Raw genomic sequence first — 15,390 nt, 5'->3', positions numbered from 1 at the left:
GGGCTGAGCTCCATCCAGAGCCCACCACGGCCCAACCCAGACAGAGCACAGGAGCGCGAAGTACATAAAGGTAACATTTACTGGCAGATACAGAACTGAGTATTATGAAGGACATACATGGATGGAGGTGGCAGTGGCAGCACTGCAGAGGGCTGCTGGGCTGGGAAGAAGGAGCCCGCTGCCAGACAGGTAGCACAATGGAGATAACTGCGGCATATGCGTTTGTAACAAACAGACCATCGTAACATACATTTCTATGGGATCACGTCTAGTGATTATATAAATCCATATAGAGATTGCTGTATAAAAACTTTGTAAAAAATATCTTTTAAAAAAAAAAAAGTGTAAAAATGTGCATTCAAAAGCACGGCCGACACGGACAGCTGGGCTGTAAACATTATACTGAGAGTGTGCTTGTGTGGGGCGCCTGCGCCACCGGGCCCCGACGGGCCTGTCACCGCACGGGGCGCGTCAAGTGTCTGTGGTTCTGCGGCTGGGCTCCGTGCCGGGTGTGCGCCGGGAGCGGCGGCAGCATGTGGGGATGGCTCCGGCAGGACACGGTCCCTGCGCCCCACGGGCACGCTGAGGGCTGTGGGGAAGAGGGACGAGTGGGAGGTCTGCTCCCACCTCCTCCTCCTCTGTGCGCCGTGGGTCCCCAGGGCCTCAAACAGGCTGAAGGGCCGTGATGAGGTATCACACGGAGGTCGCCCTCACCCACGCCACCAGCCCTGCTCCTGGGCTCAGCCATGGAGTAAGACGGTTGACAGATTCCCAATATTCTCTGTCCCCAAATGTTTTTGGTCCATAGTTCCCAAGGAAGCCCACTGGGTCCTGGATGCACCAGGCCTCGGTGCGCAGTTCTTCATACGGTACATACATTAGAGTCCCTGGAAGACCCCGCACTGGTCTCCTCCTCCAGTGCCACACCTTCACTTCTTCTCCAGCTGCTCCAGCAGCGGGTTGGCTTCACTCTCAGGCGTCTTGACGCTGTCTGTCCGTACGATGCAGGTGGGACGGTGCCGGTTCAGCATCAGGATCAGCTGCTGCCTCTCTTGTTTCAGCTCTTCTATCTGGGCCTTCAGTTCAGCGTTCATGAGCTCCAGGCGCTCAGACTCCTAACATGGCAGAAACACAACCACATGTGACTGCTCCACGAGGACAAGGTACAAAGAGAAATACTTGGCCAACAAACCGCTGCTACTTGGCCCTTGTGGCTAAGGAGCAGCCTGAAGACGTGCCAAGACATCAAACTTCTTCAGGCAGCTCCTATCCAGTCCATTACTTGTGTCAGGTTAAGGAAATAGAGCTATATCCTCAGACAGGGCTCTGCTGCGCTACAGCAGTCCTGTGCCTGGCTGCTTTCCACAGGCTGGGAGGATGCTGGGAAACAAACCTGCATTTTCAAATGTTAAAAGGTTCGCCTCTCTGTCTGCAAGGACCTGCAAGGCGCTAGAAGGGCTTTTTGTCTCGAGGCCACCACCAGAGGGCATCTGGCCTCTGAATGAGGAAACCTCCTGTAATTCGGGCAGGGGGCCAGCGGGCATCCAGCCCGTCCTGTGCCACGCTCACACAGAGCTCCTGCTCCAGCACAGATACAGGGAGATATCAGAGCCCGAAGCCCACCTCCAGGTCAAGGCACCCACCCGCTGCAGGAACTCCGTCCTCTCCTTCTTCTTGTTACGACATCGCGCTGCTGCCACTTTGTTTTTCTCTCGGCGCCTTTTCCTCCTTTCCTCTTCCTCATCAAGCTGCAATGAGATGCAGAAGTCCAGGTCAGATCATCAAGGAGGGGGCATGGAAGGAAGCTGGGAGCCCCTAGAAGCCCTGACACTACTCCCACCAGCAACATGATCCCGTCCTCACCAGGAATCAAGCACATTGCTGCCAGAACAGCATAGCTTGTCACATATAGACATCTAGAAGTACCATTCTGAGTTTTCAAAGCATCACAGTTACAGGCAGGATGCAGGGTCACCTGGAGCTTCCCAGCTGAGCCTGTTTGTTGCCCACTTTCATTGCACTTCCAGTGCTGCATCCTCAGTGCTGTATCCCTGCTAAGGAAGCAGGACACAGCAGCACTGCCTGCCACGATTCAGTTGCTCAGTGTTATCTGATTCAAGCCACACAGACCACGCTAATAAACCCTATGAGCTGAAAACCCGTAATCAAAATACTTATGGATTTTTACTAGAAAGCCTGTGAAAGTGGCCTATGGCATGCTTACACTTAAGGACTCAAACCAGCTCCTTCTCAAGAAAACTTGAAGTGCCAAAAAGTCCTGCAAATTCAGCATCTCGTGGTGCTTTGGGACACAGATATAGCAGAAAAAAGACCCTCTTGTCATTAAGACCCACAAACAATAATCACGCACATTTGGCCTGGGACTTTGAAATTTGAGATTTCAGACTGCGCTGCCTCGTTCCTAGCAATTGACATCCCACAGCATACTCTCTTCAGATATAGCAGCAGAAACCTTTAGTTTACAGTCACATCCACAGCCTACTTGCATGTTCTTTAAGGGCAGCTCCTGTTTGTCAAGGCAGCCTCCTCCTTTCTTTAGCGCTCCCCAGGTGAGTGTGATTAGAAGGTATCTCCCAGAGGAGCCTTTCACAGCACACACCATTTGAGCAGTCTAATTGCTCACTCTTGGGCTTAGGGACCTCAAATGGAGCTGTAGATCTCCAGTACAGAGGCCACAAAGTGGTGGTGAAAGTGAGGGCCACCAAAGTGTCCCAGACAAAGATATACTGGTGGTGCCTGCAGGAAATGAAGGCTGTGAGGGCCATCATCCAATCCAGGCAAGCTGCTAACATTCCTGTAGGCCTAGTCCCACTAATCAGAATATCTCAACGTGACATGAAAGCACAAACCACACAGAGTTCCCACAGCATCAGACTGCAATCACTCCACTGCCACAGCAGTGCATGAGGTATTGTGCACTACACTTGGGAAAACCAGGGGGGGATCTGCACTGATGCCCCAAAGGCCAGTGCTGGCACTGAAGAAATGACCAGGAAGGCCCTAACTCCATGCCCTGGGGGAAAAGTAACAGTGCAGCCCTCACTGTCTCTCTGGAAATGCCTACCATGTCTCCATACCCAGCTGCTCTGTTCAATAGCGGTCTGCTGACTCTCCCCTGTCCCCTTCAGCTTACCCATTACCTCACAAAGCACAGCAAAGAGCCACATCCTCTAGGGCCTACAAGGAGGTGAGCTCCGCTCAGATAGCAGAACTTGAACTCTTGGCTCCCCTTTTTGTTGCCCACAGGTTTGGTCCTGTGACTTCAAGAAAGCAGCCTTCTTCCTTTCCACCTCTGTTTCAGCTCAAATGGTGATGTGACCCTGGTGCTAGGACTCAGCTCAGTAAGAAGCACAAGGGAAGATGATGGAGCATCACCCCCCATAACAATAACATACTGTAGCAATCAATCTGCAGGTGAGCCCTGTTGGTAGGAGGTTTTGGGTTGCCTCCTGAATTGCTCCGGCCAGCAGCATCCAGGACAGAGGCTGGCATCAGTGTGAGAGGCAGAACTGCTGTCTCTGGTCCAGGGGGCACATCCTGTGTGGGTTCTGGAGGCAGAGGAGCCTGGCAGCACCTTTTCCTAGCTGTCCCAAGAAGAGAACAGGCTGCTCAGCAAGGCTCTGCACCTCCCCCACACCAGTGCCCAGCACCCACTGGGTGAGCTCTGTACGTCCTACCACAGACAGACACCCCATGGCAGGGGATGCTGCTGCCCACAGCACAGAAGAAAAAGCTGCCTGTCCTTCCTGCACATAGCAGGGCATGCTGGTGCCCAAGCTACTTGGGCTCCCACTCCCTGCAATAGGAAAGCAGCTGCAGGCTTCATTGCAAAACTATGCGTGGGTTGCTTCTTGGCTACTCATGGAATAAGCAGCCACTGCTTCAGCTCTTCCAGGCTTTTGCTGCAAAGCCCATGCCAGGGACGCTCCATTTGCCATTCTCAACTCCTTGGCTCCACAGGCCACGTAGGGGAGGAGGAGGCTGCAGGAAAGGGTGGCAGTCCAGGGGCTGTCCATGGATTTCGCCTTGTCTTTCCTCCACGCAGTGTGGAGGAAAGCAGTTTAGAGCACATTAAGTGCTTACAGCGGGGCAGAGCTACCCTGCTCCTGTTATGCAGAGCTGGTGGGACCGCATACCCATCCACACAGGCATTGAGAGCAAGCAGCTGCTGCAGGGCCAGGTCTGAGGTGCCCCAGAGGAAAGGAGCTGTGCCCTGGGAGGGCAGCACACAGCCTAAAGACTTTCTCTGTTCCACAGGACATACAGCCATGTGAATATTGCACCCACTGTTTGGTGCGTGACATCCATGCTGGCAGAGCTTTACTACAAGTGCTGCTTTGCTATAGGTATCAGGCCTGCAGCTGCATCCTGACCACATCCTTTTCCAGTGCCAGCATGTTCCCAGCCAGCTGCAGGGATTCTCTAGCTATTGCAGATCAAAAGCTGCAAAAGGAGTAGCAAACTGGGGCCTCAAACTGAGGGATTTCTGTTTGCAGGCAGTGGGAGATTCAAACACTCAGCAGCAGTGAGGAGCCAGCTAAAACACGAGCCAAGAACACAAGGAAGATGCTGTGCAGCACCAAGGGCTCACGTCCACCAGAGATGGGAGGAAAGCACCACACAAGCCCTCTGACAGCAGCCTTTGGACTCACCTCGCTTTTCACAGGCTGGGGTCTCTTCCCGAGCTTCACCTCCAGGAAGTGGAGTGGTGAGATCATGGCCCCAATGTTGCGGATGTCGGCGTATTTCAGCTCCTCGGCTGTCAGGGTGGTGCCAGGCAGTCCTGTCAAGGGGCCCAGCCCTGGCAGTGCACCGGCCGTCAGGGACGGGTCGGGAATCTGCCCGGGCATCATAGCAGGGGCAGCAGCTCCGCAGGCTGGAGAGAGAGCAGGACATATGGCCCGTTACTGCTGGCTCACAGCATGGCACAGAATTCCATTCTATTCTGGGTGGCAGCAGGGCTAAGGGGATGATTGTCCCCCTCTGCTCTACCCTCGTGAGGCCCTCTTTGGAGTACTGTATCCAGGTCTGGGGCCCCTGCACAAGAAAGAGGTGGACCTGTTGGAGTGGTCCAGAGGAGGCCATGAGAATGCCCAGAAGGCTGGAGCACCTCTCTTGTGAGGAAAGGGTCAGGGATCTGCACTTGTTCAGCCTGGAGAAGAGCAGGGAGCTTAAAAGCAGAAAGAAGACCAACTTTTTACATGGTCTGATAGCAACAGGACAAAGAGGAATGGCTTTAAACTAGAAGGGAGATTGGCTGCAGTGACTTACAGGATAAACAGTGATGTGGCCTCACAGACTATTGGTTTTGCCAAAGCTTTCTCTAGAGAAGATTGTGGTTTGTCCTTTACTGAATGCTGGTGAATGAGCAGGTAGTAGATAAGAAGCAAATGGCACTATGAGGACCGCAATGTGCCTTGGACAGGCTGAGCCTGCTGACTAGGGGCACGGCACACTGCGATCAAGGACAGAACAATGAAAAGCTGCTGAGAGAAAAGCCTGCTACTGAGCAAACATCTCCCAGCACAAACACAAGGAGACAAAGGCTGGAAGGGAGGGGAAATGGAGCAACGTGCAAAAAGCTTCTTCTATCAGAAAATAAAAAACGTACAGCTTGGGTGAGAATAGGACTGGGACAAGCTTTGGCAAGTCATTGATAGGCAGAAGAAAGCGGGTTACCAGGAAATGTGAAGAATGACTGCTAAGAGATGAAGAAATAAAATTAGACCTAAAATGAGAAGCCTGCAGAGCTGGAGCTGCAGTACCAGCCAAAAAGCAAAGGGAGCAGGTGGCTGTCGGCTACAGCATAAGTACATCTCTGCTTGCGTAACAGGCGTGGGACACTCTCAAGTGACCCACTTACAACATGCAGAGTCACTTCTGTCCACTCAGCAAGCATTCTTCTCCCAAACCCTCAACACAACCACACGTCAACATGTTCCTGTGCTGCTCTGTCGAGCTAAACCGATCCCAACACACACGGGGAGCCTTGGGGCAGCAACACTATCCTGCCTGCACCAGGAAACAGAGGAATTGCAGACTCAGCTCCTGGAGAGCTGTGAAGACAGAGGAACTGGCTAACAAGTGGAACTAAGACCCCATAGAGCCACCACTTGGGGCCAGCAACAACACAGGATTCAACAAGTATCTGTGGAAAGTGAAGGAAGCTCTGACAGCACAGACTGCCAGAGTCAGGAGATGCATTAAGTCAAAGAGCAGTGTGTACCCAACCAGCTCTTTCTGAAGCATCTGCTTTTGGCCACTAGAAGAGCAGGCAAGGGGCAAGTGCTATGCAGGCACACACTGTGCCAGGCCAGCTACCACAGTTGCTCCACAATGGCCATTCTGGGTGACAGATCTGTATTGCCACCAGGCCACAATCCCTTGCAAAGCTGCATGTGAGACATGAGTGATGGATCACTGAGCACAGAACAGCTGAGGAAGAAGGGACCTCTGGGGTCACCTAGTCTAACCCCTGCTAGAGCAGGGTCAGCAGGAACAAGCTGAAGTGTTAATCACCAGAAACAGAGATGTTACAGATTTCTTGGCACTGGCACGTCTTCCTGCCCAGGAGTTTATTTGGTGTATTTGTTAATGTCAAGGAACAGGAGATGAGGAATGAATGGGAAGGAAAGCCAATTGTACAGGTTAGTCCAGAGCACAGAAGCAAATGAAAGCTTCACAGCTCCTAGCATGGGTGCCATACAAGCCATCCTGGTGTGACAGAGCAAGGGATTTACATCAGAGAGTGCTTCTGCTATATGCTGTGAGCTGTCATATGTTCTATCCTGCCACCAAGGAGATCCAGGTGTCAGTGCAAGCTGTCCTGAAAAGTGTGCTCAGCAGGCAGCAGTGCGAATCAACAGGACTTGATAATCAGCGTAGGAAGCAAATGCAGCAACAGTGTTACCATACAGAAGCAGTGGCATGCAGTGAGTGGGAAGCAAGCCCTCTGCTCCCCTGGTCATCCTTCAGGAGCGATGAGAAAGAGCAGTGCTGGTATGCAGGGAGAATGATGGGCTGGGGAAGTCATCTGCACAGGGACATGTCAGCCTGACAAGGAGCAGGTGGGAGAGACAGGAGACGAGTAACTTCTGGAGGAAAGCGATACTACCTGAGAAACAGATTCCTGCCCATTTGGCCATAAAAGCAAAAGAGAAAATACCTGGTTGTGACACTTGACCTCAGAAAAGACCACATGTCAGCTCACTGAGATTGCAGAGCCCTAAAACAATACAAAGCATTCATTCTTCTGCAACAGTCTCTCAAGCAGACAGCTGCAATTCCACGTTTGCAGTGGCTGCATTGCACAGAGCAGATCACAACTGCTCAAAATGCTACAAGCTGCAGCCACCTCCCTGCCTGCCTTTCAGACCCATGTGTAGCTAAAGGCATCCAGAATGAAGGCATCATCCTGCACTAGGCTGTGTGCAACCAAAGGCAAGGAGATCTGTGCCTAAATCCCTGTCATCTATCCCTCTCATCCACCCCCGACTTCAACAGTTTAGGCATAACAAAACCAAAAGAAATCAGTGGCAGAAGTATATGAATTTCAAAGCTCACCTTCTGTAAATACTGCATGAGCTGCTCTAGCTCACATTCATCTGAGGCCTTGGTCCGCCTTTTCACATGTTTCAGGCTGAGACCTGGCTTGAGTCCAGAGCTGGATGTTTAAATTCAATCTGGACTTGGGGGGCCGGATTTAATTAATTGCTTTGCATCACGACGCACAGCCAACTACACCTACACGCTGGGCTGGACTGTGAAGGTCCTCTGCTACACAGAATTCATCGTGACTATAACTTATGGGTTGGATAATGATTGTGGAAAATATTGCATTTTATCTCACCCACCACATTTTCCCTCAGCCTCTGACCTGGTGTCTTAACGTGCCTTGAGACAGTCTGAGTGAATGAGCTGGCCCAGTACCTACCTGACACTAAAAACTTATCCCAGACCCAGTTACTGTATTGGCAAGGCACCATTGCATGCACATCTGTGTAAAGCAAGCCTGAAGTTGTTCAAACCAAAGCATTAATAGCCACCTGGAAGAACACAAACCTGCATATCAGAATGAGCTGAGAACTAAGTGAGAAAAAAGAAAATGACTCCTCCAAGTGAGATTCTGCTTAAGAGTCAGAAAGCTCAGGAGCACACTGAGAAGTGCCAAGAGTCAAGTTAGACCTCGGAGAGGAATGTAAATCATTCCCAGCAGGGCTGCAACCACAGAATACAGGAATGGGGAGAGATGCCATCTCTCTGCAGAGCAGGGGGCAGCGAGAACTAAACCAGCCCAGCCCTTGATGCTCCCAAACCCAGGCACTGCCTCTCACTGTTGATTGAAGGGATTCTCTCCATCAACTGCTTTGTTCCAACCCAAGTCTCAGATATTTCTACCTTTTCTGGATAACACTGGAGGTAAGGAGTTATACTTCAATCACGTTAAGAACGCCAAAGTACGTTGTTTTATTTAACACTCGGTAACTGAGGCCTTGCTCTGGGAGATGCTGCCAAGCCTGCCTATAGCTCCAGCATATTTCTACCCCACTCACAAATTAGAGCAGAAAGAACAGTTCAGGATCTGAGTTTGACCTTCAAGCTGTAGTTTTTCAATAACCAGACTTTGCTGAACGTGAGGAATACAGCTGGTACACTGCCAGGCTATAATTCCTCTCTGGATATTTCCTTGCAGTGTTTGTTATTTCTAAGGAACAAGAACCAACTCACTTCTGTACTCCTCCACTTTCTAACACTTCTTTAGCTGGGATTCTTACTAGATCTGTTCTTCTCATCAATTATCATTAACACCAACGTTATTCTCCATATCAAGCAACCCTTCAGCGTGTCCTCACATGAGAGAGAAGTTGTGCCATCAGTGACACCAAGCTTACTGGTGTCCCACTGCTGAACCACATAATTCCTGCATTGCATCAGCTATGCACTTGCACATGATAAAGCCCACAGCAGAGCAGCAAGGGGAAAGAGAACGTGTGTAGTCTTACATCTGACACTGCAATCCGCATGATGCCAGCTGCTCAAGTTCACATTCACTGGAGCTGCACGTTCTGCACCAGTGCTATTTATTATTGTGCCATAGCATCTCAAGATGCTCCACAGTCAATGATGAGACAGAGGAGGCTTTCTTAGAATTCCAGCCTAATGATGAGCAGCTTGTGTCATTCAGTGCTCGCTTCAACAACTGATCTTACAGCACAGATCTGGGCAGCACATGATTCCATGGCTCAACATTCAGCTTGTACTGCTTCAGCTCTGCTCCTATGCTCCCTGTCACAGCAAGTGCTGTAACGGGGTCTGACCTTTGGCATTTCACTGAGCTGCTGTCCCACACCTTTGCTCAGCATTTCAGTGACAATGTCCCTGCATCCACTCCTGTTCTTTTCCTACAGTTCAAGTCTTCATTTACTTGAGGGTTTTGTGTTCTTTTTCTCTATGCTGATTTTGCTGCTTTTTTTTAGTAACTCTGAAGATAAAAAAAATAACAATAATAATAATTTTTGTTGTTTTTTAAAGGAGCTGATATTAGCACAGCAGTTACAGCATAAATCTGATGAGTGTAGGCACAATCCACGCAAACCCAGTTCCCTGAGGGCTGTACTCCGCGTGCTACCCTACATTCGTGCTCCTCTGCCACCTCCTCAGTGCTATTCTTACCCACAGACTAAACCTGGCACAGAAATGGCCACCTGTGCAAAAGTCATACATTCATTTCCCTGTACAGAAGCAGCCTTAATTTGTACCCACTGTTCCCCAGGTCCGCCCTATGCACCCTCACTCACCCAGGTGTGCTGCTTGCTCCTCTACAAACCAGCTGTGACTGTTGCGTCATTGTGCAGAAAGGACCACAACATCACAAAGCAGGTCCTGACAGCCACACTTCAATTTTGATTGCTATTGCTGTCTTAGCAGTGCTGACAGCTTCCTCAGTGATGGTGGGAGCTATTTACAATCTGATTTCCAGCCTCTTGTTAAGATGCTGGCTGTAAGTCACGGTTTCTTCCAACAGAAGCTGTACTGCACTCTGACATCTGCAGGGCTGAACCAGGATCCCTTCCTATGTGCAGTCCAGCACATAACACTGCCAACCTGGGCTTTTGCCACGCAGCAAATACCACCATGGTTCTTCTTCTGCCCACAACAAAAAGCTCAGCAATAAGGCCAAGCCTGCCCTGCCAGCCCTCCCTGCTGCCTGCCCACTGCTTCTAGCCAGGCTCCACCTGGGTGTCTGCCACTGCCCAGCAGCTGCCATGCACAGGAGACCTGCCAGAGTCTGCCAGCCACCACACAAGCATCTTTGATCTCTTCATCAGTACATCAGCACTTCCCATCCTATTACCGCTTGTACATACAGCCTTGGAGCATCTACGTCACAGCAATCATCCCTTCACCTGCTCATGGCCAACAGGCAAGAACTCTGCTCTGGAGAACCGAGGCAATATTGCCATCCATGAGAAGCAACATTTGGCCTGCAGAATGTATCACGGCTTTAATGTCAATTTGTACCATTTCTGCTCCAGGCCATAAAGTTTGCTCAGTCTGTATGTACGTTGCATCCTTCCAGTTCCTTCTCATTGGCAGGAGGATGATTTATATGAAAGCCCTTTCCTGACATGCCCAACTTCTCATGCCTCAAGAATGCAACTTTCTAAACAAAGGCAGAGCAATTTGCTATTGCTCGCTCTGAAGCAGGCTCACTTGCTTCTCCTCATCTAGGCACATCTGGCAGGGGAGGCTGCAGGGGGCTGAGGGTCACTGGAGCCCAGAAACACTTTCACTTCAAGGTTCAGCACCCAGCATGAAGCACCACGGAGCCGAAGGCAGAAACCCACTACCTCACATTCCCAGTGCCAGGAGATTGCAGCCTCTTTTTTCTTCTGTTGTGTAGAATGCAAAGTGCTCCCTTCCCCAGGGAACTGGGATCTGCACAGCACGCCTGGTTTGACGTAGACTGTGGGGTGACCTGTGGTACAGCACTGCCTGGCTTCTCCTCATCTGTACTTTTTAAGAGCAATAACTTCTAGTGTCAAAGGCCACACTGATCAGTATCAAGGTTGTTTGCCAACCATCAAAACAACAGCAGCAAAGCCCTTTGGTTATAACCCGCCCTCTCAGCTGCCCGTGTACTACTGCTTGCAAACAGGGTCTTAACCATCACCGTGCATTCATTCACTCATCTGCTGAACCCAGTGATGCAGAGGAACCCAACACCTGCAGTGTCCCAAAAGCACTGCAGAGACACCCATTGGGTTGAACTGTGCCTGCCCCCTCTCAGCAAGGCTACAGGATTAATGAGTGTTACACAGCATCCAAAGCATTTCCCCCTTTCCTGAACACCAGTTTGAGGCACAGCAACAGTATGGCTTACCAGCTTAGCATGCCACTTCTGTGCTCCAGGCACTGTAATGCCGTACTGACACCACGCTTCACTTCCATCTCCAAGGGACAGACAGCTCCTGCAACCCAGCCCTGGGTATGCAAGGCCAAAGCAGCACCTATGCCCCTTTCAGACACCTCCAGCTGCCCATCCCATTGCTCCCTCCCATGGCTAACCCTGTGGAGCAGGCAGAGTACTGCAGGGTCTGTGAATACCCTACTGCATAACACCTCATCCAAGACTACTGAGCTGCTGCAAGCAGACTGCAGGGCCTCAGTGCTAAGGAGAGGAAGGAGCTTTGAAGGGCACATCCTCAGGAGGTGGAATTCTAAACCCATTTCTTGAGTGGGAACGGCCTGGCTCAGCTCTGAACACAGAGCTGCACTCAGATGGCAGCGTGAACACCCAAGACATTCCCAGTCAGAAGGCTGTGAAAGCTTTCTGACAGCAGCACAGACCTTGCTGCCTCCCTGCTCTCCTCCATCAGGGGGGCACCCATCTCTTTGCACCACACCCAGGGGCAGCCTGGTACACAGTCTCCTGTCATGCTGCAGCCCCTCCAGCTGCATCACACCACCGGGTCCCACACCTGTCTGATGCAGTGACTTATTCCCATTATGAGTGGAGAAAGCAGTTGTCCTCCTCCTTTCCCAGCATTTCACTCCATCCCTTCTCAGGGTAGTAAAAAGCTATGGATCAGCAGGATGCTATACCCCCACCACTGCAATGCAGTGATTGACTTGGAGCAACCTGTAGCAGCAGGGGGTTGCACAGCACCTAGCGCAGCACGGCTCCTTGCAGCTATTGCAATTAATTACCTGTCTTTGGAGCAGACATTTGTGGCCAACATTCACAGCACCACACTGCACACTGGTGGGCAGTACAGAGCAGGAAGGTGAAAGCTGTCCTATTCCTGCTCAGAGCAGCTGAAATGGAATTAGGGATGAGGGAACACGCTGACCTGAGCCAGGCTGCAGCTCAGACAGAGGTGAACAGCAGATGTGTTGACATCCCCCAAGGCATTCCACAGCCGCATATGGGCAGGATTGGAATCTTTGCAAAGAGACGACTTTCCTCAGGCACAGAACTCCAACCTCAGGGGACAAGGAGGGCTACAAGCCCCAAAAAGCCACGTTCAGAATGCTGACATGGCCAGCTGTATGCTGGTCACTCAGCTACAGCTCGATGCAGTAGCCCTGCTCAGCAGGAGGATCACACAGATCTGCAGCTCCCACTGCACAGCAAACAGCCTGCAGTGCTGGGCTGGTTTCTGGGCAGTCAGTGCAACACAGCAATCCATGCAAGCAGCCCAGACAGACAGCACCAGGCCTGCTGTGCCTGTCCCATACTGGGCTCGCACTGCGGGACACTTGCAGGATGCTACAAACCACAGTTTTCCCTGCCCTGCTGCACAGCCTCCTTAGGGAGAAGAGCTTCTAAGAGCCTCACACACTCGCAGCGCTGCATGCTGCCAAGTACCTGGCCCAGGCCACGCAGCTGAAGCAGCAAATGTCACCATAGTGAAAAAGCACATAGCAGATGCTCAGCACCGCTCAGAACAGCAAAACAGGGCACAGTGCAGCAATGGAGGGCACAGGGAGCAGAGGGAAGATCTGCTCCTCCACAGACAGCAGCACAGCGCAGAGACTGCTGCATCCTGTAGGGAAGGTCACGCTCAGCTGTACAGAGGAGGGAGAAGCATCCACGGTGAGGAGCAGAACATCAACCTGCAGTTAGCGCCCGGCCGACCTCATTACATCCCAGGGACCCAAGGAGCTGACAGCCAGCCACTGGCTGACACAGGGATGCCTTGGACAGCAGCTCCCACCCACACACTCACCCCCACAGAGACAGCTCTCCTCATTTTTGAATCACCAGGAGTCACGCTGAGGATGTGAACTCCAACATACAGCATTCCCAGGTGTCCCCCAAAAGCACTGACCAGCCAGATCCCACTGCAGCTCCGGCAATGGCTTCCACATAGAGTTCTTCACACAAGTCGCCTCAAAACTAGCTAAAAAAAAATCTGTCTGAGCTGCTGGATTTTTGTTTCTGCTGAGCTCCGAGTCCAAACACACACACACACACACACGGTTTGGCAGTGGTTGTGTTCCAGGGCTGGTAACACAAGCCATGAAGCTGGCTGCCAAGACAAGCAACAGAACGAGCCAGGCCCCATTTCATTGGCCACCATACGCTGCATATGGCCCTGGAAGCAGCCAGCACTGTGTTCTCACCCTCCTTGAAGGCATAGGAGACCCTGTGTTTTCAAATACACCTCCACAGGGCCTTCATTAAAGGAAAATGGAAACATAATGGGGCTCTTGCTCTCTTGGTATTTCTCCTTTTCCCCGATTTGCTCTCAAACCTATTTCCGCAGTATGGAAAAAGAGAAATGCCTCCCGGAGCGAAAGAAAGCGACTTCCATTCAACTCCACGCCTGAGCACTACAGCAGACGGCACGGAGCGCAGGGGCTCGCAGGGCCCCACTCCTTCCCCGGGCCCGAGCCGGGCGCGCTGTCCGCACGGCACCGGGGCAGCGCGGAGCCCCACCTGCGGCAGGTGGAGCGCAGCGCGGTGCGGCACCCACCGGCCCCGGGTGCTGCTGCTCGCCGCCCCCGCGGGAGCTCTGCCCCTTCCCGAAGCCAGTCCCCACGCACGACCCGGACGGGCCGACGTGGGGGGTGGACGGCGGCTCCGCTCCGACCCGCACCCGGGGGGAGGGTGGATCCCCGCAGCGCCGCCGGCCCTGCCGTGCCGTGCCGTGCCTCCACCCCGCCCGCGGGCCGCCCCCGGGCTCCGCCGCCCCCCGCCGCCACCCCGGCCCGCCCGGCGACCCCCCGCCCGCGCCGCGCCCGCACCCACCGTGCACGGGGAGCGGGCCGCCGGGGTGCCCGCGGGGCTCGGCCGCAGGGGACGGGCGCGGGCTGCAGGCTCAGCCCCGCCGCCGCCCGGCGCTGCCCCGACCCCCGGGCCCCGCCCGCCGCCGGTGTCGGTCCCGGTGCCGGCCGCCGCAGCCGGGGCGCCTCGTCCCGCCGCCGCCCCCCGCCGCCCCGGTGCGCGCCTCCCGCAGGCTGTGGCGGGCGGCGGGGTGGGTTGCATCAGCCCCGGTTATATAGCGGCCCCGGGCTGCGGGGAGGGGTCGGGAATGCGGAACCGGCTGGGCTGCCAGCGCCACACGTCAGGGAGGGCGGGCGGGGGAGCGGGGCCGCGGGGCGGGGAGCGGCGCGCAGGGGTGGGACCAGCCGGCGGTACCGGCACCCCCGGCCCCACCGCCCCCTGCCCCGCGCTGTGCCCCGGCCCGGTGTGCGCCGCTGTGCGCTGAGCCGGCCGCCCCGAGCCTCGGCCGGGATGGAGGCGAGCCGGGGAGAAGCAGAAGGGCCCGCGGCTCACGGCACCGCTGCTTCGGGCCCCCGGCACCGGCACATCCCGGGGGCCGCTGGCGCTGCAGGCGGATGTCAGGTGGGGACGGGGGAGCAGCCGTGGGACCGGGGCCTTCCCGATAACTCATTTGCATGGATGCCAATCGCTTCCTTCCTCTTTCTCTCACCGCCGGCCCTCCCTCACCTGCACCTGCCAGGCTGCTGGGGAAGCACGGCTCACGCAGAGCCCTGCAGACCCGCTGCAGGAACTGAATGCACCCGTATCGATGCTCTCCCAGAGCAGCTCCGTCTTCCTGCTCCGGGCTCATCGATCATCGCTCCCATTCAGTTCCCACAGAGCTCCTTTCTGGGCACGATCACGCTGCCCATCACTGACAGTCCCCCCTCCATCAGCACATCCCAGTCCCTCCATCTGTGCCCCGGGAACAGCAAACCGGGCGGTGCAGTTGGGTCTGAGCAGGGGACAGAACTGCACAGCGCAGGACAGGTCCAGCTCTCATCTCACACGGGAATTCTCCTCGCTCTCACTGCCGCTTATGGGTTTTGCCTCATGTAAACACAAAACATGTTTGCTTTCCAGATATAGTTTCATTT

The 15,390-nt window shown here is 53.7% G+C and overlaps 1 protein-coding gene across 1 annotated transcript; it reads right to left on the bottom strand.

Annotated features, from left to right (window-relative positions):
* Positions 1-61: 61 nt before the first annotated feature.
* JDP2 (Jun dimerization protein 2) lies at positions 62-14,380 on the bottom strand. The gene is made up of 4 exons (XM_015865210.2): positions 14,279-14,380; positions 4,674-4,897; positions 1,644-1,748; positions 62-1,115 (listed from the first exon to the last, which is right to left on the bottom strand). Exons 2-4 carry the CDS (start codon positions 4,872-4,874, stop codon positions 930-932), a joined length of 492 nt encoding a protein of 163 aa, XP_015720696.1. The 5' UTR covers positions 4,875-4,897; positions 14,279-14,380; the 3' UTR covers positions 62-929.
* Between the last annotated feature and the right edge of the window lie 1,010 nt (positions 14,381-15,390).

Source organism: Coturnix japonica, chromosome 5, assembly GCF_001577835.2.
Source record: "Coturnix japonica isolate 7356 chromosome 5, Coturnix japonica 2.1, whole genome shotgun sequence".
Taxonomy (NCBI): domain Eukaryota; kingdom Metazoa; phylum Chordata; class Aves; order Galliformes; family Phasianidae; genus Coturnix; species Coturnix japonica.
The sequence above is the reverse complement of the archived record's forward strand: the minus strand, read 5'-3'. Positions and strand labels throughout refer to the sequence as shown.

Bases quoted from the DNA above. Each gene is read 5' to 3' on its own strand.
- JDP2 (XM_015865210.2), bottom strand. From the start codon at position 4,874: ATGATGCCCGGGCAGATTCCCGACCCGTCCCTGACGGCCGGTGCACTG. The intron at 1,749-4,673 runs GTGAGTCCAAAG...ATCTCATTGCAG, and splicing joins CCCAGCCTGTGAAAAGCGAG to CTTGATGAGGAAGAGGAAAG. The intron at 1,116-1,643 runs GTGGGTGCCTTG...CTGCCATGTTAG, and splicing joins GGACGGAGTTCCTGCAGCGG to GAGTCTGAGCGCCTGGAGCT.